This window comes from Nomascus leucogenys, chromosome 19, assembly GCF_006542625.1.
Source record: "Nomascus leucogenys isolate Asia chromosome 19, Asia_NLE_v1, whole genome shotgun sequence".
NCBI lineage: Eukaryota > Metazoa > Chordata > Mammalia > Primates > Hylobatidae > Nomascus > Nomascus leucogenys.
Genome location: NC_044399.1, coordinates 11,281,195 through 11,296,174, shown reverse-complemented (window position 1 = coordinate 11,296,174; position 14,980 = coordinate 11,281,195). Strand labels below are relative to the sequence as shown.

At 47.0% G+C, this 14,980-nt stretch overlaps 1 protein-coding gene across 8 annotated transcripts in view; it reads right to left on the bottom strand.

Moving 5' to 3' along the window:
- Positions 1 to 14,980, bottom strand: part of LPIN1 (lipin 1) — an 85,247-nt gene that overhangs the window by 58,474 nt on the left and 11,793 nt on the right. For all 8 annotated transcript variants that reach the window (XM_030799510.1, XM_030799512.1, XM_030799506.1 and 5 more), the window contains exons 2-3: positions 2,793 to 2,993; positions 698 to 793 (exon numbers count right to left, since the gene is read on the bottom strand). In XM_030799510.1, coding sequence (XP_030655370.1) covers positions 698 to 793; positions 2,793 to 2,993 — 297 coding nt within the window. The remainder of the gene's footprint in view (positions 1 to 697; positions 794 to 2,792; positions 2,994 to 14,980) is intronic.

Sequence of the window (14,980 nt, the reverse complement as noted above, 5' to 3'; positions counted from 1 at the left end):
ACCTGGATGAACCTTGAAATATTAGTCAAAAAAAACAGGCATAAAAGACTGGATACTATAATTCCATTCAAAAGTTCGGAATAAGGAAATCTATAGAGACAGAAAGATTAGCGGTAACTTAGGGCTCAGGGGTTGGGGGGTAGAGTGTAGGGGAGGCGATATCTAAAGGGTATGGTGTTTCTTTTGGGGGTGATGTAAGTGTTCTAAATTTGACTCTGGTGACAGTTGCACCTGTCTGTAAATATACTAAAACCACTACGTGTATACTTGAAATGGGTAAATTGTGTATATGTGACGTATATCTCAATAAAGCTATTAAAATTGTTAAAATTTTTTTTAAAGTAATTCAGCCACTCACTAAATAAAAGAACACTGGGCATTTGAGATTTGACACACCAGTGTAATCTGTGCACCTCTGACAGTGGTCCAGGTGCATGTGTGAAGCCCATCCCTCTGTCTCCTGGGAAGCAGTCAGCAAACTGGAGCCAGCCAGGAGAGCTGAGTCTGTGTGGACTCAGCACACCCCTAGGCCGTCTGGTTCAAATCCCCCACACAGATCAACGCCCACTTTTCTCTGCCCCATCATCCACACAGCCAGGTCCGGTATTACTTTGCACAAACTTCTGCCGTGTTTCCAGATAACCAATGCTCAAAGCTCAAAACTAGGAGGTAACCCTGACCACCCAGTCTTCCTTACCTGATCATTATCTGTTTCTTGAACAAAAAATGCTTCTCCATTATCTCCCAATTTCATGTGCAAATCCACAGATTCCCCATTGATTTCTATGTCAACCTGAAGGGAAAACATGGTTAACAAAAGGATGAGCTGCCTTCACCAGAACAGGAGACCTCATGGGGGGACAGCCAAGTCTCCGCAGATACGCTGTCGTCGCATACACCCTGAAGTGCCACACAACTCCCAGTCTCAGTCAGGCAGTCCCATCCAAGGGAACTGTCACTTGAGCACTGGAGGAGTTCTGGGTTCGGGAGGGCAGGCCCCTAATCAGGAAAGGTGGAACCCAAAACAGTAGGTTGGTGCAAAAATAATTGAGATTTTGGCCATTATTATAATTATTAAAAATAATGGCAAAAACTGCAATTACTTTTGCAGCAAGCTAATAGAAAGATTCCTCCGAGACCACCTGGTCCAGCTCCTCCTTTTTTGGCTGAGGAGCTGAGGCCAGACAAAAGGAGTGACCAGCCCAGGGTCACATGGCTGGTGAGAGTTCAAGCTGCAATCAAAGCTTCCCCAGCCCCAGACATTAGAAATTACACCCTGGAAAACTCATCAACTATTGGCTGGGATCCTTCACACATACTCAAGGAAGAGCTTCCTCTTGAACTTAACTCAAAGGACCAATCATGAGACATCATCCCAAAATCCACATTAGATCGGGGCATGAAATGTCTATTTGTAAGGATTTGTTTCTTTCCATTTGTGTGGCAGACTGTCTTCTACAACTGGCCACATCAATATCCCAGTCCTACCTGCTCTTCCAGAACCTTCGCCACTCCTGAAAATAAACTAGAAATAAAATTCTAAGCTCGCAACTGACTGAACGGACCCCCTGTTGGACAAGGAGATGCCAGAGAAATCTTGAGAACTGAGTTCCAGGCCATGATGGAATGGGAGATAGGACAGGCTTCCTCATACCCCACCTCACTAACCGCCATGATGCTTTCTTCCCTAAGGGCCAAACAGAAATCAGCCCTTCCAAAAGACTCTGCACTGGTATCAACAAAAGAAGCTGCTCTGCGTATTTTTTTTTTTTTTTTTTTTTTTGCCTGATAAGAGCCCAGGAACCGGTCCTGGCCCGCCTAGGGAGAATGTGCCCTGAGGGTTTTCCCTTCCTCTGCTCCACCCTTTGATGTTAGACACCAGAAAACTCCACCCTTGGCTGGTGCTAGTGCCATCACGTTTTGAACATGGGTCCCATGGAGAGGCATGTTTTCCTCTCCTGAACACTCATGACCCCTCCTGTGGCTTATTAAATATGTAGATTCTGTGACCCTAGACAGCACAAATCCCTCGTCTCTTTGCCCCTTCCTCAAAGTGTCTGTTTTCTGCTTCTGGCCAGAGGCTACACTTCCCAGCCTGTCAGAATTGGCCACCCTGCAGGCAGCAACCTAGTTCTCCTCTCCAAATTTATGAGCTTTATCATTCTTCCATTGACACCACCAAGACAGGCCTATTTCTCCTCCCCTTGAGCCCAGGCAGGCTTGTGATGGCCCCAACCAGTAGAGCACAGCAGAGGGGACGCCATGTGGCTTGCAAGGCTAGGCCATAAGATCCAGCATCTGCCTGGTTTCCTCCCTTTCAAGATGCTCACCTCACCATTGCCACTGTGTTATGGGGTGCCCTGGCCACGTGGAGAAGCCATGGGTAGTTGGTATGACCAACAGCCTCAGCGAAGAGCCCAGCCAAGAGCCAGAATCAACCACCAGTCACAAAGAATGTGAGTGTTCAGATGATTCCAGCCCTCAGCCTTTGCGCTTTCCAGCTGAGGCCCCAGAGAGCAGAGACAAACCACCCCACTGTGCTCTGCCTGAATTCCTGACCCACAGATACAGGAGCTTAATAAACAGTGGTGTGTACCATGGCACTTTAATTTACACAGCCATACTAACTAGAATAATTTCAATTAGTCACTGTCAGTTCCGTGACTGGCCATTTCCAACGGAGACCTAAAACTCTGGGTCTGAGAGTTCAAGACAGGTGGTAGGTATCACCAGAGTGCAAGGGCATTCTCTAAGGAAAGCTGTTGCCAGGTCCCCATGCCCTGAGAGCTCACCACTTTCTCTCGGGAGCGCAGGACCCCCATCTTCCCAAAGCGGACATGGAAAGGGGAGCATTGGAGGTTTCCATTGGGCTGGCGGATGACAATGATGTCAATGCACCCTGAGAGTGTGGCAGGGTTCAGCCCCTTGTAGAGCTCCTTCACGGTGACAAACACCTGGCCGGCTAACTGCCCCACGTAATTCATGGTCTGCGCCTGGAAAACAGACAAAAAAAACACACACAGACACACAATTAATCAGAGGAAGAGCCAATCAAAATGAACTCCTCACCATTTCAAAAACATGGATTACACACTCAACTTTCAGCTCATCTCATTTCTGGAATGTGCTCTATCCACCCCCATGGCCCATCAGGGTCCATCAGGGTCCATCAGGGTCCATCACGGCCCATCAGGGTCCATCATGGCCCATCACAGCCCATCAGGGTCCATCATGGCCCATCACGGCCCATCACAGCCCATCAGGTCCATCACGGCCCATCAGGGCCCATCAGGGTTCATCACGGCCCATCAGGGCCCATCACGGCCCATCAGGGTCCATCAGGGTCCACCATGGCCCATCATGGCCCTTCAGAGCCCACCAGGGTCCATCACAGCCCATCACGGCCCATCACGGCCCATCAGGGCCCATCAGGGCCCATCACGGCCCATCACGGCCCATCACAGCCCATCAGGGCCCATCATGGCCTATCACCCCAACTCCCACAGCAAGCCCACCGGTCTCCACTCTCCCAGAGTCCAGCACAGAGAGCCTTGACCCCATGATGTCTAATCTCAGTTGTCCCCAGGCCCTGTCTTCTCTGCAGTCCCATGAAGCTTGTTTATATTGTCCTTAGCACCACTGCCACCTGCCCCTTCTTCTGTCATGATGGACAGGTTTTGCACACTAAATCTCAAGACTGTAGAGGAAAGAGACTATTTCATACAGCATAGGATCCCCCACCATGCCAATCACAGTAGCTACTTGATGATATTAGTTGAAAAACAAATGACTATTTTTACTGGAGAAGGGAAATGAATGATTTTTGTTTGTGACAATTTCCATGTGGCCTTTGCCTGCCTGTCTGACTTCTCTCCACTGCTCCAGGGAACACCAGCGCTCTGGGCTGCTGGCCGGCTGTCAACTGCAATCCACTCAGCAAACGTTCAGGCCATCTCCTCTACATGGCCTGGGGTCACAACGCAGAGATAAAGAAGAAAGTCCTGTCCCCTGGAGGGACTCACAGTCTCCTGAAGGAAACAGAGGTAATACACAAGGAACTAGCCGGGCATAGTAGCTCATGCCTATAATCCCAGCACTTTAGCAGAATGAGACAGGCGCATGGCTTGAGCCCAGGAGTTCCAGATCAGCCTGAACAACATGGCAAAATCCCATCTCTACTAAAAACACAAAAATTAGCTGTGCGTTGTGGTGCGTACTTGTAGTCCCAGCTACTTGGGAGGCTGAGGTGGAAGGATCACTTGAACCCGGGTGGTGGAGGCTGCAGTGAGCTGAGATCGTGCCACTGCACTCCAGCCATGGAGTGCAAGACCATATATATGACATATATAAATGCATGTCAGCAACACTTACATATATTTTAGTCGTTGTGTGTGTGTGTGTGTGTGTATTTGAAGATAGGATCTTGCTCCAGCGAATATAGGGCTGTAATTAGTATATTAAGTCCTGTAACATATGTATATATATACATATATGTATACATATATGTATGTGTGTATATATATACACACACACACACACACACACAAACTAAAATATATGTCAGTGTCACTGAATTTGTTTTAAGTAAACACTAAGGGAGTTATGATCAAGGAAAGAAGGTGCATCAGAGGGAGCTGGCGCTGGAGGCAGGCTTGGAGGAGGACAGGGACACCCTCAGATGTCAGAAGAGGAGGTGGACAGGGTACTGTGGGACAGCAAGAGGTTCATGCAGAAGCATGGAAGCTTAAAACCACCAGACTGGAAGAGGGAGCTGTGCCCAGAACACGGAATGTGCAGAAGGGAAGAATGGAGAGTGGGAAACCGTGCCAGGAGACGCGGGCTCTGCTGTGTGAAGCCATCAGATTCTGGAACAAAATGACACTTTGATCCAAGATCTAGAAAAAGCATCACCGTAACAATGTGAAGCCTGGCAAGAAAAAAACCTGATGGCAGGAAGACTAGGAGAGAAACGATTCCCCGCCTGGAAAGGAGGTAGAGACAGAAGAAAAAGAGGGAAAGGGACAGGCCAAGAGATATTCTGGGTTCAAGGCAGCCGGACTGCGAGCCGCCGCTGTGCTCTGGCCTTCTTTTGGTAGCTCTGGATCCCCGCCCACCTGGTGCAGTCCATGCCTGCCCACATCACTGTCCACTCTGCCCGGCTCTCTGCTCCCATCCTTCTGCCGTCACTGTGCCCTGCTGTGCTAACTGGCGGTCTTGACTGGCCCACGGCACTCACATCTTATCCCTGGACTGGGTCATGGCAGGCGGAAGTCCTCCAGCCCTCCTCTCTCCACTCCTTGCTCGGCTTCACGGGGTCACACCATCGACCCTCCTCTGGCCCTTCAGGGACGTGGCACCTCTCGGTGGCCATCCAGTCTCTGGAGCCTCTTCTTTTCCAGCTGATTTATACTCCAGGGCTGAGTCCTAGACTCTCTTCTCCTCTCCCGTTTATTCACCTGATGCTTTGGCGGACTCGTGAAGCCATGTGGTTCCAAATACCGCCCAAACAGGAAGGATTTGCACGACATACCTTCCAGTCCACCCCGAGACCTCACTCCTCCTCCTGGTCCATACTGCTCCCATGCTTCAAGGCAACTATCCCAGGACACATGTGACCAAACTGACAACAACCCCACCTCAGGTCACCTACAGACTCCAGGAGACACCACGTGTGTGAACCTGTGGCTCACAAACCTGCTGTGTAGACAGGTTGGTTCTGGGAGCTTTTCCTATCATTCAGTGGCGCTGTGATATTATGATGTAATAGGAAATATATATTTTTGTCTTCATCCCCAGATCCAAGCCAGAACTCCTAAACCCCTTATAATTTCTAAGTGATCAGAGTGATAGGAATGTCTTTTGTTATGATATTTCGTTTTCCTCCCCTGCTCCTGAAATAGCTCCTTAGCTCCAGAGCAATTAAGGTGAAAGGAGTGTCTTCTGTCATTCATGATAAGCCCTCTTCAACCACACCAAAGTTTAATCAGAGGACTCTTGGAGGATGGGGGCTGGACCACAGCTGCCAGAGGAACAAATCCGTGATGAGAGTTGGTGCCTTCAGCCACTCCCTACCCACCCCCCACCCCACCCCTAACCTCCAGGGAGAGGGAGAGGGGAGAGAGATTAAGTGTAATCAATGGCCAATGAGTTAATCAATCTCGTCTGTGTAATAAAGCCTCCATAGAACCTGAAAGAAAGGGGTTCAGAGAGCTCCCAGGTTGGTGAACGCGTGGCAGTGCTGGGAGGCTGGGGTGCTGGAGAGGACATGGAAGCACCACCACCGCCCCCACCGCCTTGCCCTGTGTACCCTTCCATCTGGCTACTCCGGAGTTGCATCCTTTATAATAAACCAGTGACAATCAGTAAACTGCTTCCCTGAGTTCCGTGAGCCGATCCACAAAGGAATGAACCCGAGGATGGGGTCATGGGAACCCCCGATTTATAGCCAGTCAAGCAGAAGCACAGGAGGCCCAGACTGGCATCTGAAGTGAGGGGCAGCTTGGGGGAATGAGCCCTTAACCTGTGGAATCTGATGCTAACTCCAGGTAGATGGTGTCAGAATTGAATTGAATTACAGGCACCCAGTTGGTGTGCTCCGAGAGCTGGAGAACTGCTTGGTGTGGAAGAGACACACACACGTCTGGTGTCAGAAGTGTGTATGAGAGTAGAGGAAATTGTATGGTTTGTTTGTTCTTTTATGAGCTACATTCTTAAGGCCAAGGATAAAACCTTGGCCTTTCAAGTTAAAAAAACAAAATATACCTTTTGTAAATCTTACCTCAACCCCTGTGAAATACGCAAAAGTGAGATCAGCACACCCATTTGCAAATGAGGCGCAAAAGTGGTCAAATCCCCTGCATGCAGGGGCTAGTAAGAACTGCGGATTTAATTCTAATTTAGAACAGGCCAGAGAACCAAAAGTCATGAATGATGCCTACAAAGAATGCAAGAAGCCCTCCCAGGTTCATTTTACAATTTTAAATGAAGCTGTCTGTACTGATACACCTCCTCTCTCAATGGAGGAAACAAGCCCAGCCCTTAGTAAACACTCACGGAGGAACACACATCTGCCTTCCTTTTCACCTGGGGGTAAACACTAGCACCCAGCTCCCTCTTGATCTGTCCTGCTAATAAGTCACATAAACATCAAAACACACATGTTTCTAAGTTTACGAGTGGTACAGGTTTAACTTCATGCAAAAAAGGTGCGGTGCGATGGTTCCTGAAAAGATGTACAATATAAGAAATGATTCTTTGTAACCCTGATACTTCTTATTCCTTCCATGTTGAACTTAGATTTTAACGTGTGTTTGGTAAGAGAGGTAACCCTGTAACTCTAAAACTATGTGCAAGCAGTATTAATAACATCTTTGTACAATTTCTTTCATATACATTATCTCATGCTGGCTCTCACAATACCCTGTAGGAATGCAGCCTTTCAGATGGTAAAACCAGAAGGCAGCCAAAGTGCAACGAAGATCGCAGGGCTGGTGAAGAGGGGCTCTCTGGATTGACACGCCCAGTTTCACCAGACTGGAACCCAGGTCTTTGGATTTTGAAGTGACCTCTCTTTCGGTTCTGTGAAGCCCCTTATGTCCCCCATCTCTCTGCCTTCATCACCCTTGTGGGTGAGCTATGTTTGTCACCGAATGATGAGACCACCTCCCCAGCAGTGAGGCCCCAACCCCAGGCCAGGACATCTACGAACTACTGTTGATAGTTTTTTACTCATAAGAAAAAGAAAGCTTGTAACTGGATAGCATTACCCCATCTCTGCATCCTAGCCTCTCCTCTGTAAAGGGGGCACATTGGCCTGGGTGACCTGCAAGGTCTAATTCCAGCTCTATCCGTTCCAAGACAAAGGCTCCACTCCTTAGTTCTCAGCAACTGAAGAGGCATCTTTAATAATTGAATTGTTGCTCTGCTCTCTCGTTCTCAAGAACAAGCATCCTTGGCCCCTCTTCAGTGAGCAAACTCAAGGTTACTGCTCAGAATCCAAGAATTTGGAAGCCAGAAGGGATCCTTAGTTGTTGTTCCAACGACCTCATTTTTTAAAAGTAAGCCCAGAAACAGGAAGTGACTTAGCAAAGCTCCCCCCATGGCAAAGACAGAGCCAAGACTACAATTTCTTCTGTGACCTTCCCACTGGATTGGTCTGGAGTATTTTCCTACTGCAAAGAATCAGAAAGTGCTTTGATATCCTCAGCTGTGGCTTTAGCTTAGATTAGTCGTGCTTTGATATCTTTAGCTGTCCACTCTATTGAATAACTTCTTTGCAAATCTGAAAATACCTCGATTTGAAAGCAGGAAATCTTCTCAATAATTCTCAACAAGTGACAGGTCATGGGCTCCACCTGGCAGTCTTTTGTCTGTTCCTAGGAACTCAACATCTATACCCTGGGCCTGCCTTAACAACTAAGCACTGAAAGTTTTTAAAAGGGTGAATACCACCACCTCACATCTATTAAGATGGCGACTGTTAAAAAAAAAAAAAAAAAAAAAACAGAATATAACAAGTGTTGGCAAGGATATGGAGAAACTGGAACTCTTGTCCACTGCTGGTAGGAATGTAAAATGTGGAGCCACTTCAGAAAATAGTCTGAATTCCTCAAAAAAATAAAAATAAAATTAGCTTATGATCCAGCCATTCCAGTCTTGGGTATATATCAAAAAAAACTGAAAGCAGGTCTCGAAAAGATATTGGCACACCCATGTTCATGGCAGCATTATTCATAATAGCCAAAAGGAGGCAGCAAATCCAGTGTGACAGATGAATGGAAAAGCAAAATGTGGTCTATCCATATCATGGACTATTATTGAGCCTTAAAAAGAAAGGAAATTCTGATACATGCTACTGTGTGGATGAACCTTGAGGACAGTAGGCTAAATGAAATAGGCCAGTCACAAAAGGACAAACGCTGTATGATTCTACTTACATGAGCTACCTTAGGTAGACAAACTCATAGAAACAGAAAGACTGATTACCAGGGGCTAGGGAGAAGTGGAAAACAGGGAGTCAGTGTGTGTTTAATGGGTACAGAGTTTCCATTTTGCCACTGAACTATACACTTAAATACGGTTAAAATGGCAAATTTTATATTATATGTATTTTATCACAATTAACATTTTTTTTAAGAATCGGGGAGAGAGAAAATTGTATTAACCAGAACTCATTTCAGGAAGCCAGGATATTATTTGGTTGAACAATTTCTTTGAAAGAGAGCTTGGGGTGGAGGGGGCAATCCCTTCCCCAGGAGACATGGGAGGGGCCATGCCCTTTAAGACACCAGGGTGGGCCCGGTCACCCCAGGCACCTGTTGCCTGGAGGGGTGCAGGCAGGTTAGAGGCAGCCAGGCTCTTCTTTCTCTGCCCTTCCTCCAAGCTCTCTTCAAAATACATCTTGGACAAATGTTTAAAGAATACAAGAATAAACCAGCTGGGCATAAATTCCTAAATTTTACTCTCAGTTATGTTTCGAGTAAAAGGCTCAAGAAAGAAGCTAATTTACCTGAGGAAGTCAGACAAAACCAGCCAATGAATCCACCTCCCCATAACTGCCCGTTAATCTCATGACTGTCTTTGGTGTCAGTTTCCTGCTGTCTGCTAAAACACGTGATCAAGCACTGAGGGGAATATCTGCTTTAAAGAAGAAAGTATCTTAATTACCTCAAGGGTGACAAACGATAAATAAAACCTGCAGAGGACCAAACGGAAGGCTTCAATTTCCAGTGGAATGGCTTTCAGATGCCTGCTATTCACTCACCCCATACCAAATTCCTTTTAAACCTGCTGACTTTAATCTCAAAATTTGGCAAGAAATATCAGCTTCACCTGACAGGATTTTATTTACCACTTGAAACAGGATTCTACAACCCCTAGTTCAAATGTTTTTGATGGAAAACTCAGCCAAATCTTACAAATATCCTTCAGCAAGACTGGGTTTCTCTAACTGTGGATTTTCAGAAAAGCTCTAAGGTTAAGAAACATGTAAGTTTTTTCAATGTGACATCTTCTAGCTTGACCTTCTGAAATAATGCAAATTTTCTGAGGTTATTACATCGCATTGGAATATCATCTTTCCAGGTATCTCTGGGTTAGAAACTGTTTTATGTTAGAACCAAACAGATAATACATCAAAGAACATAAAAATCTACAAGCATATTCCACTTAGAATTCTACTTATGACATTAATAATAGCATGCTTAACTCATATAGCATCGATTATTAAAAATAAATATGGGGGCCAGGCACTCATGCCTATAATCTCAGCACTTTGGGAGGCCAAGGTGGGCAGATCACCTGAAGTCAGGAATTCGAGACCAGCCTGGCCAACATGGTGAAACCCCATTTCTACAAAAACACAAAAATTAGCATGATGGCAAGTGCCTGTAATCCCAGCTACTCGAGAGGCTGAGGCAGGAGAATTGCTTGAACCCAGGAGGCAGAGGTTGCAGTGGGCTAAGATCATGTCATTGCACTCCAGCCTGGGCAACAGAGCCTCCATCTCAATCAATCAATCAATCAATCAATAAAGGGATCTGAATTATTTTAGGCCATGCCCCTTAATGGACAATTCAGGAATCTGCTGTTCCACTCATTTATTATGCAAGTAAATAAAAGTGATTTTAATTCCCTTTCTATTTCCTTCAACTAGAACATTACCTAAGGCACGTTATCTGGGACATAACAGTGGGTCCATTTTCATATTGTGGGTTTGCTCCTTGGAAATGAAATGATGTCAGGGTAAGCAACATCTAATTATATACAAGACTGGCCGAGCAAATGCAAATGCAAAACTGTCTCAATAAATGCACTCTTACAATCCCCGTTTTTGTTCAATCTTTCTCACTGGTACTTTTCTTCCTACTCTCCCTTCTTTAAGAACTAAGTGGCCAGGCGTGGTGGCTCATGCCTGTGGTCCCAGCACTTTGGGAGGCCAAGGTGGGCAGATCGTGAGGTCAGGAGATCGAGACCATCCTGGCTAACACGGTGAAACCATGTCTCTACTAAAAATACAAAAAATAAGCCAGGCACAGTGGCACGCACCTGTAGTCCCAGCTACTCAGGAGGCTGAGGCAGGAGAGTCGCTTGAACCCAGGAGGCGGAGCTTGCAGTGAGCCGAGATGGCGCCACTGCACTCCAGCCTGGGCGACAGAGAGAGACTCTGTCTCAAAAAACAACAACAACAACAAAAAAAAACTGTCTTGCAGGAGCTGAACAATAATTACCCCTCAAATCTGGATTTCCACCTGCCTCCTCCGTTTCCTCCCCCAGCTGTCCAGGTATATGACCCCTTCATAAACACGCCCACACAACTCTATCTTTCAGCCTCAACCTTCCCCTCAGCCCTCCAGCCCAGCCATCCAGGGCAGTAGCTTGATAAATATTACTGCCATTTGTCAAGTGGCTGAACAGACATCTGTCTACCAAGTGAGTCTTCTCTCCTTGAGGACAGGGACGAGGCTTGCTCATTTCTGACGCAGTACCTGCCCCATCGCAGGGCCCAGGAGATGTCTGCAGTGCTACGTGGCCATGTTTTATTTAACAACTTCCCACGTCTTCTTTGATGACATTCTGCAACACTTGCCAGGAGTCTAATCCCATGTATTTGAGTACCAAGCTAGGTATTTCTGGAATGATGTAACTGCATTAAATCTATATGGTGATTGATTTCCAAAAGCCAAAGTATTTTCTTGGTTCAGAACACTTTTCCTCCTGTATAATGGAAATAGAGGATCCAAGCTCCCTCAGTCCCACTCTTGTAATATTGAAAACCAGTGGGTGCCCCACAGCAAAGGACCAGGGCTCAAGCGAAGTTCATTGACCTCTGGTGACCATTTTGCCAAAACCAGGATGGAAGCGGTGGCAGGCAGGAGGATGTGGATGTGTTTTGTGACTGGGGTCTCCACTTACCCAGGAGACACAGATGACCTAGGGCTGTCGGGGGCCACGCAGCGTATGTGCAAGCCCCTGGTGTTTTAATGAGGAAGGAGCTGGCAGGTCGTCGCATAAACAGCAATGAGGAACTGTGACAGAAGCAAATGAAAGAGAACTGCTGAAAACAAACTCGGGTTTCAGCACAGGCTAACCTTTGACTTACCTTTGAAAGGACGCTCAGAACGAAACAGAACTTGGGGCTCTCTGAGAAAACGAATCCTATTGCCTGTCTGAAGTTAAAGTGTTGTCTGTCCTGTCGATACAGACCCTGAGACTGATCCTTGTTCTCCTGGGGCTCTCAGGGGAGCCACAGGTCCAGCCTAGAGGAGTCGGACTCGGGAGGTAGGAATCCTCCAAAGCCCACAGACCTTTCCCAATGCCCCTTATTTGTTTGTGCTCAGAACACTTAGCACATTACTGCTAAGCCCCAGGGGAAAGGCCACGGGAACCTCCACTTTCCATAAAATGTATGAAACTCCTTCACATGTTGTAAGCACATCTGATCGATTCTAAACAAACCCGGGAAGCGCTCCAGGGTGAGCATCATCACCCCATTTCTGATGAGGAGCCAGGGGCACCAGGTTTATTCCAACACGACTGGAAAGTGAACAGAGAAGAATGGGGAGCCCAGGTTGGACTCCTAGTCTCCGCCGCTCTTCTCTGCATAGCACTACCTCCTCATCTGAGGTGGATAAATCCAGTATCAATGGGTGAGGCCCAGGTAAAGACAAACCAGTCATGTGGCTTTAGCAAAGCAGATGGCAACCATCTAATTCTAAACGTCAATTAATATTTAGCACGTGTTTACAGGGCATCCAGTGCTGGAGAGATCATCATAGATTATAACTGAAGTCTGAATTACAGAGAGGCAGTTTCAAATCCAGGGCAGAAGGCACAATCTAAGCTTCCAAAAGCTGGCTTACTAGAGGGAGTGAGCTCACCCTCAAAAGGTGCATTCAAAAAGTCTAAACCACCACTTGGCAAAAAGTTTACAGAAGTAATTCAAGAATCTGATGGGCTCTAACTTTGATGCTGAGATTCTGTGACCTGATGATGGCAACCTCATGAAATCAAGTCTTCATCTCAAGCAAGAAACTTTTATTTTTGGTCCCATCACGACATTCCAGAGTGTAAAACAGCAAGATGCACCCACCACCCTCAAAGTAGCTTGGCAAGTCGGGGCATGAGGGGGAAAAGCACTAAAATTTAAAAATGAGAAGAAATGGCCGGGTGCGGTGGCTCACGCCTATAATCCCAGCACTTTGGGAGGCCGAGGCGGGCGGATCACGAGGTCAGGAGATCGAGACCATCCTGGCTAACACAGTGAAACCCCGTCTCTACTAAAAATACAAAAAAAAATTAGCCGGGCGTGGTGGCGGGTGCCTGTAGCCCCAGCTAGTCGGGAGGCTGAGGCAGGAGAGTGGCGTGAACTCGGGAGGCGGAGCTTGCAGTGAGCCGAGACTGCGCCACTGCACTGCAGCCTGGGCGACTCCGTCTCAAAAAAAAAAAAAAAAAAAAAAAAAAATTAGAAGAAATGAAGAAGACAGCAGGAATTGTTCTCTGCCAGAGCATAAATTTCACAAGACAATGCTCCCAAACAAAATTCACTGTAAACAGTTTAAATAAACAGCTGTGACACCTAAGGGTAAGACTGAAAAGCAGAAATGACACAAAATTGGGGATCTGAAGGCCTGGCTGTGAGTGTTATCTTCTGGCATTTACCAGCTACGTGTGTGGGAGCAGGATATTAACACAATGGCTCTGACCGAGCCCACCAGGCTGTCATCCTCAGTGGTCAGCGCAACGACTAGTTTGGAAAGGTCTTTGCTCCTGGAAAACACATGCAAAATCTTATTATTGTCATGACCTCCCGTAGGAGGTGGCTACAGAAGCAAGGCTCAGGGTTGGCCCTGATGTGACACCTTCAAAACTGCTCTCACCCACAGCATCACCACTCCCTGACAGGGCCTCTCAGAAGGTAAAGTCAAAAGCCATTGTTCAAAACCTTCTCTACAACCCTTAAGGACTTAGAAAGGCCGAAACACCCTCCTGGGTTCAGTCTGTGATTGAAGACTTCTCTGGCACTTGCTCAGCTCCAAGTGATTCATCATTTCCTGGAGAGAAGCTACCCAAAACCCACTCACTGCCCAGAGCGCAAACACGTATCTGTCACATCTGCCCTCACGGCAGGTGCTTAAAGGGCACCTGTGGGCTTCAGGCACATCCAAGCAGCCTAGTGATTCAAAAGCCAACCTAATATCAGTCTGGGATGGGGCCTCCCTTATCTGTGTTCCTGTTATCAGCAGGAAATTACAGCTCTCAGATACAGACCTGGCTGCTGCTCGTGGGGCCAACAGATCATGTCAGGACAGCTAAATGACCACCCCTGGCACCCTTCCTCTAGGGAAGGTACTGTCGGCTCCCCAGCTGGGCTTGACAGGGACGATTTTGGGGCTTCCTGCTCACTGCCCTAGCCGCCCTCCTCTAAGCACACTGCAGTCAGTGTCTCAGCATCTGGGGACTCTATCTGTGGTCCGCCCAGCACCGGATAAAGTCACAAACATCACGCCATTACTGGTGTTCGCCGAGATCACATCCACCTTGGAGGTTTACGAGACAAATGAGGATTTTTCATCCAAAGCATTTAAAAACACAAAAAGCTTCTAAGAAGTGACCAAAATGGTATCATGACTAGTAAGACTTGCATGAAAATGAAATTGATTTATAAATAGTGTTAGCTTCCTCTTGTAATTATTGTAATTTACACTAACGGCAAAGAGGAAGTCTTTTCAGAGCATTGTGGACTGATACTTATGGCAGTTGATAAGGGTGATGAATTACCTGTGACAAAAGAGGAAGTCTGGCTCAGACTCAGGGTGATACAGGGAAAGGAACACAGACAGAAAGTCAGGCCACCTGGGCAGCAGCCCACGCCCTGCTGTAACTGGCACACACTCATAGGCAGCCACTGCCCTCTGCCAAGTCTGGACTGACTGAGTCCACTAGCGTCCCTGTGGTTAAACTGTCCTGGCCAGAGTGCCTT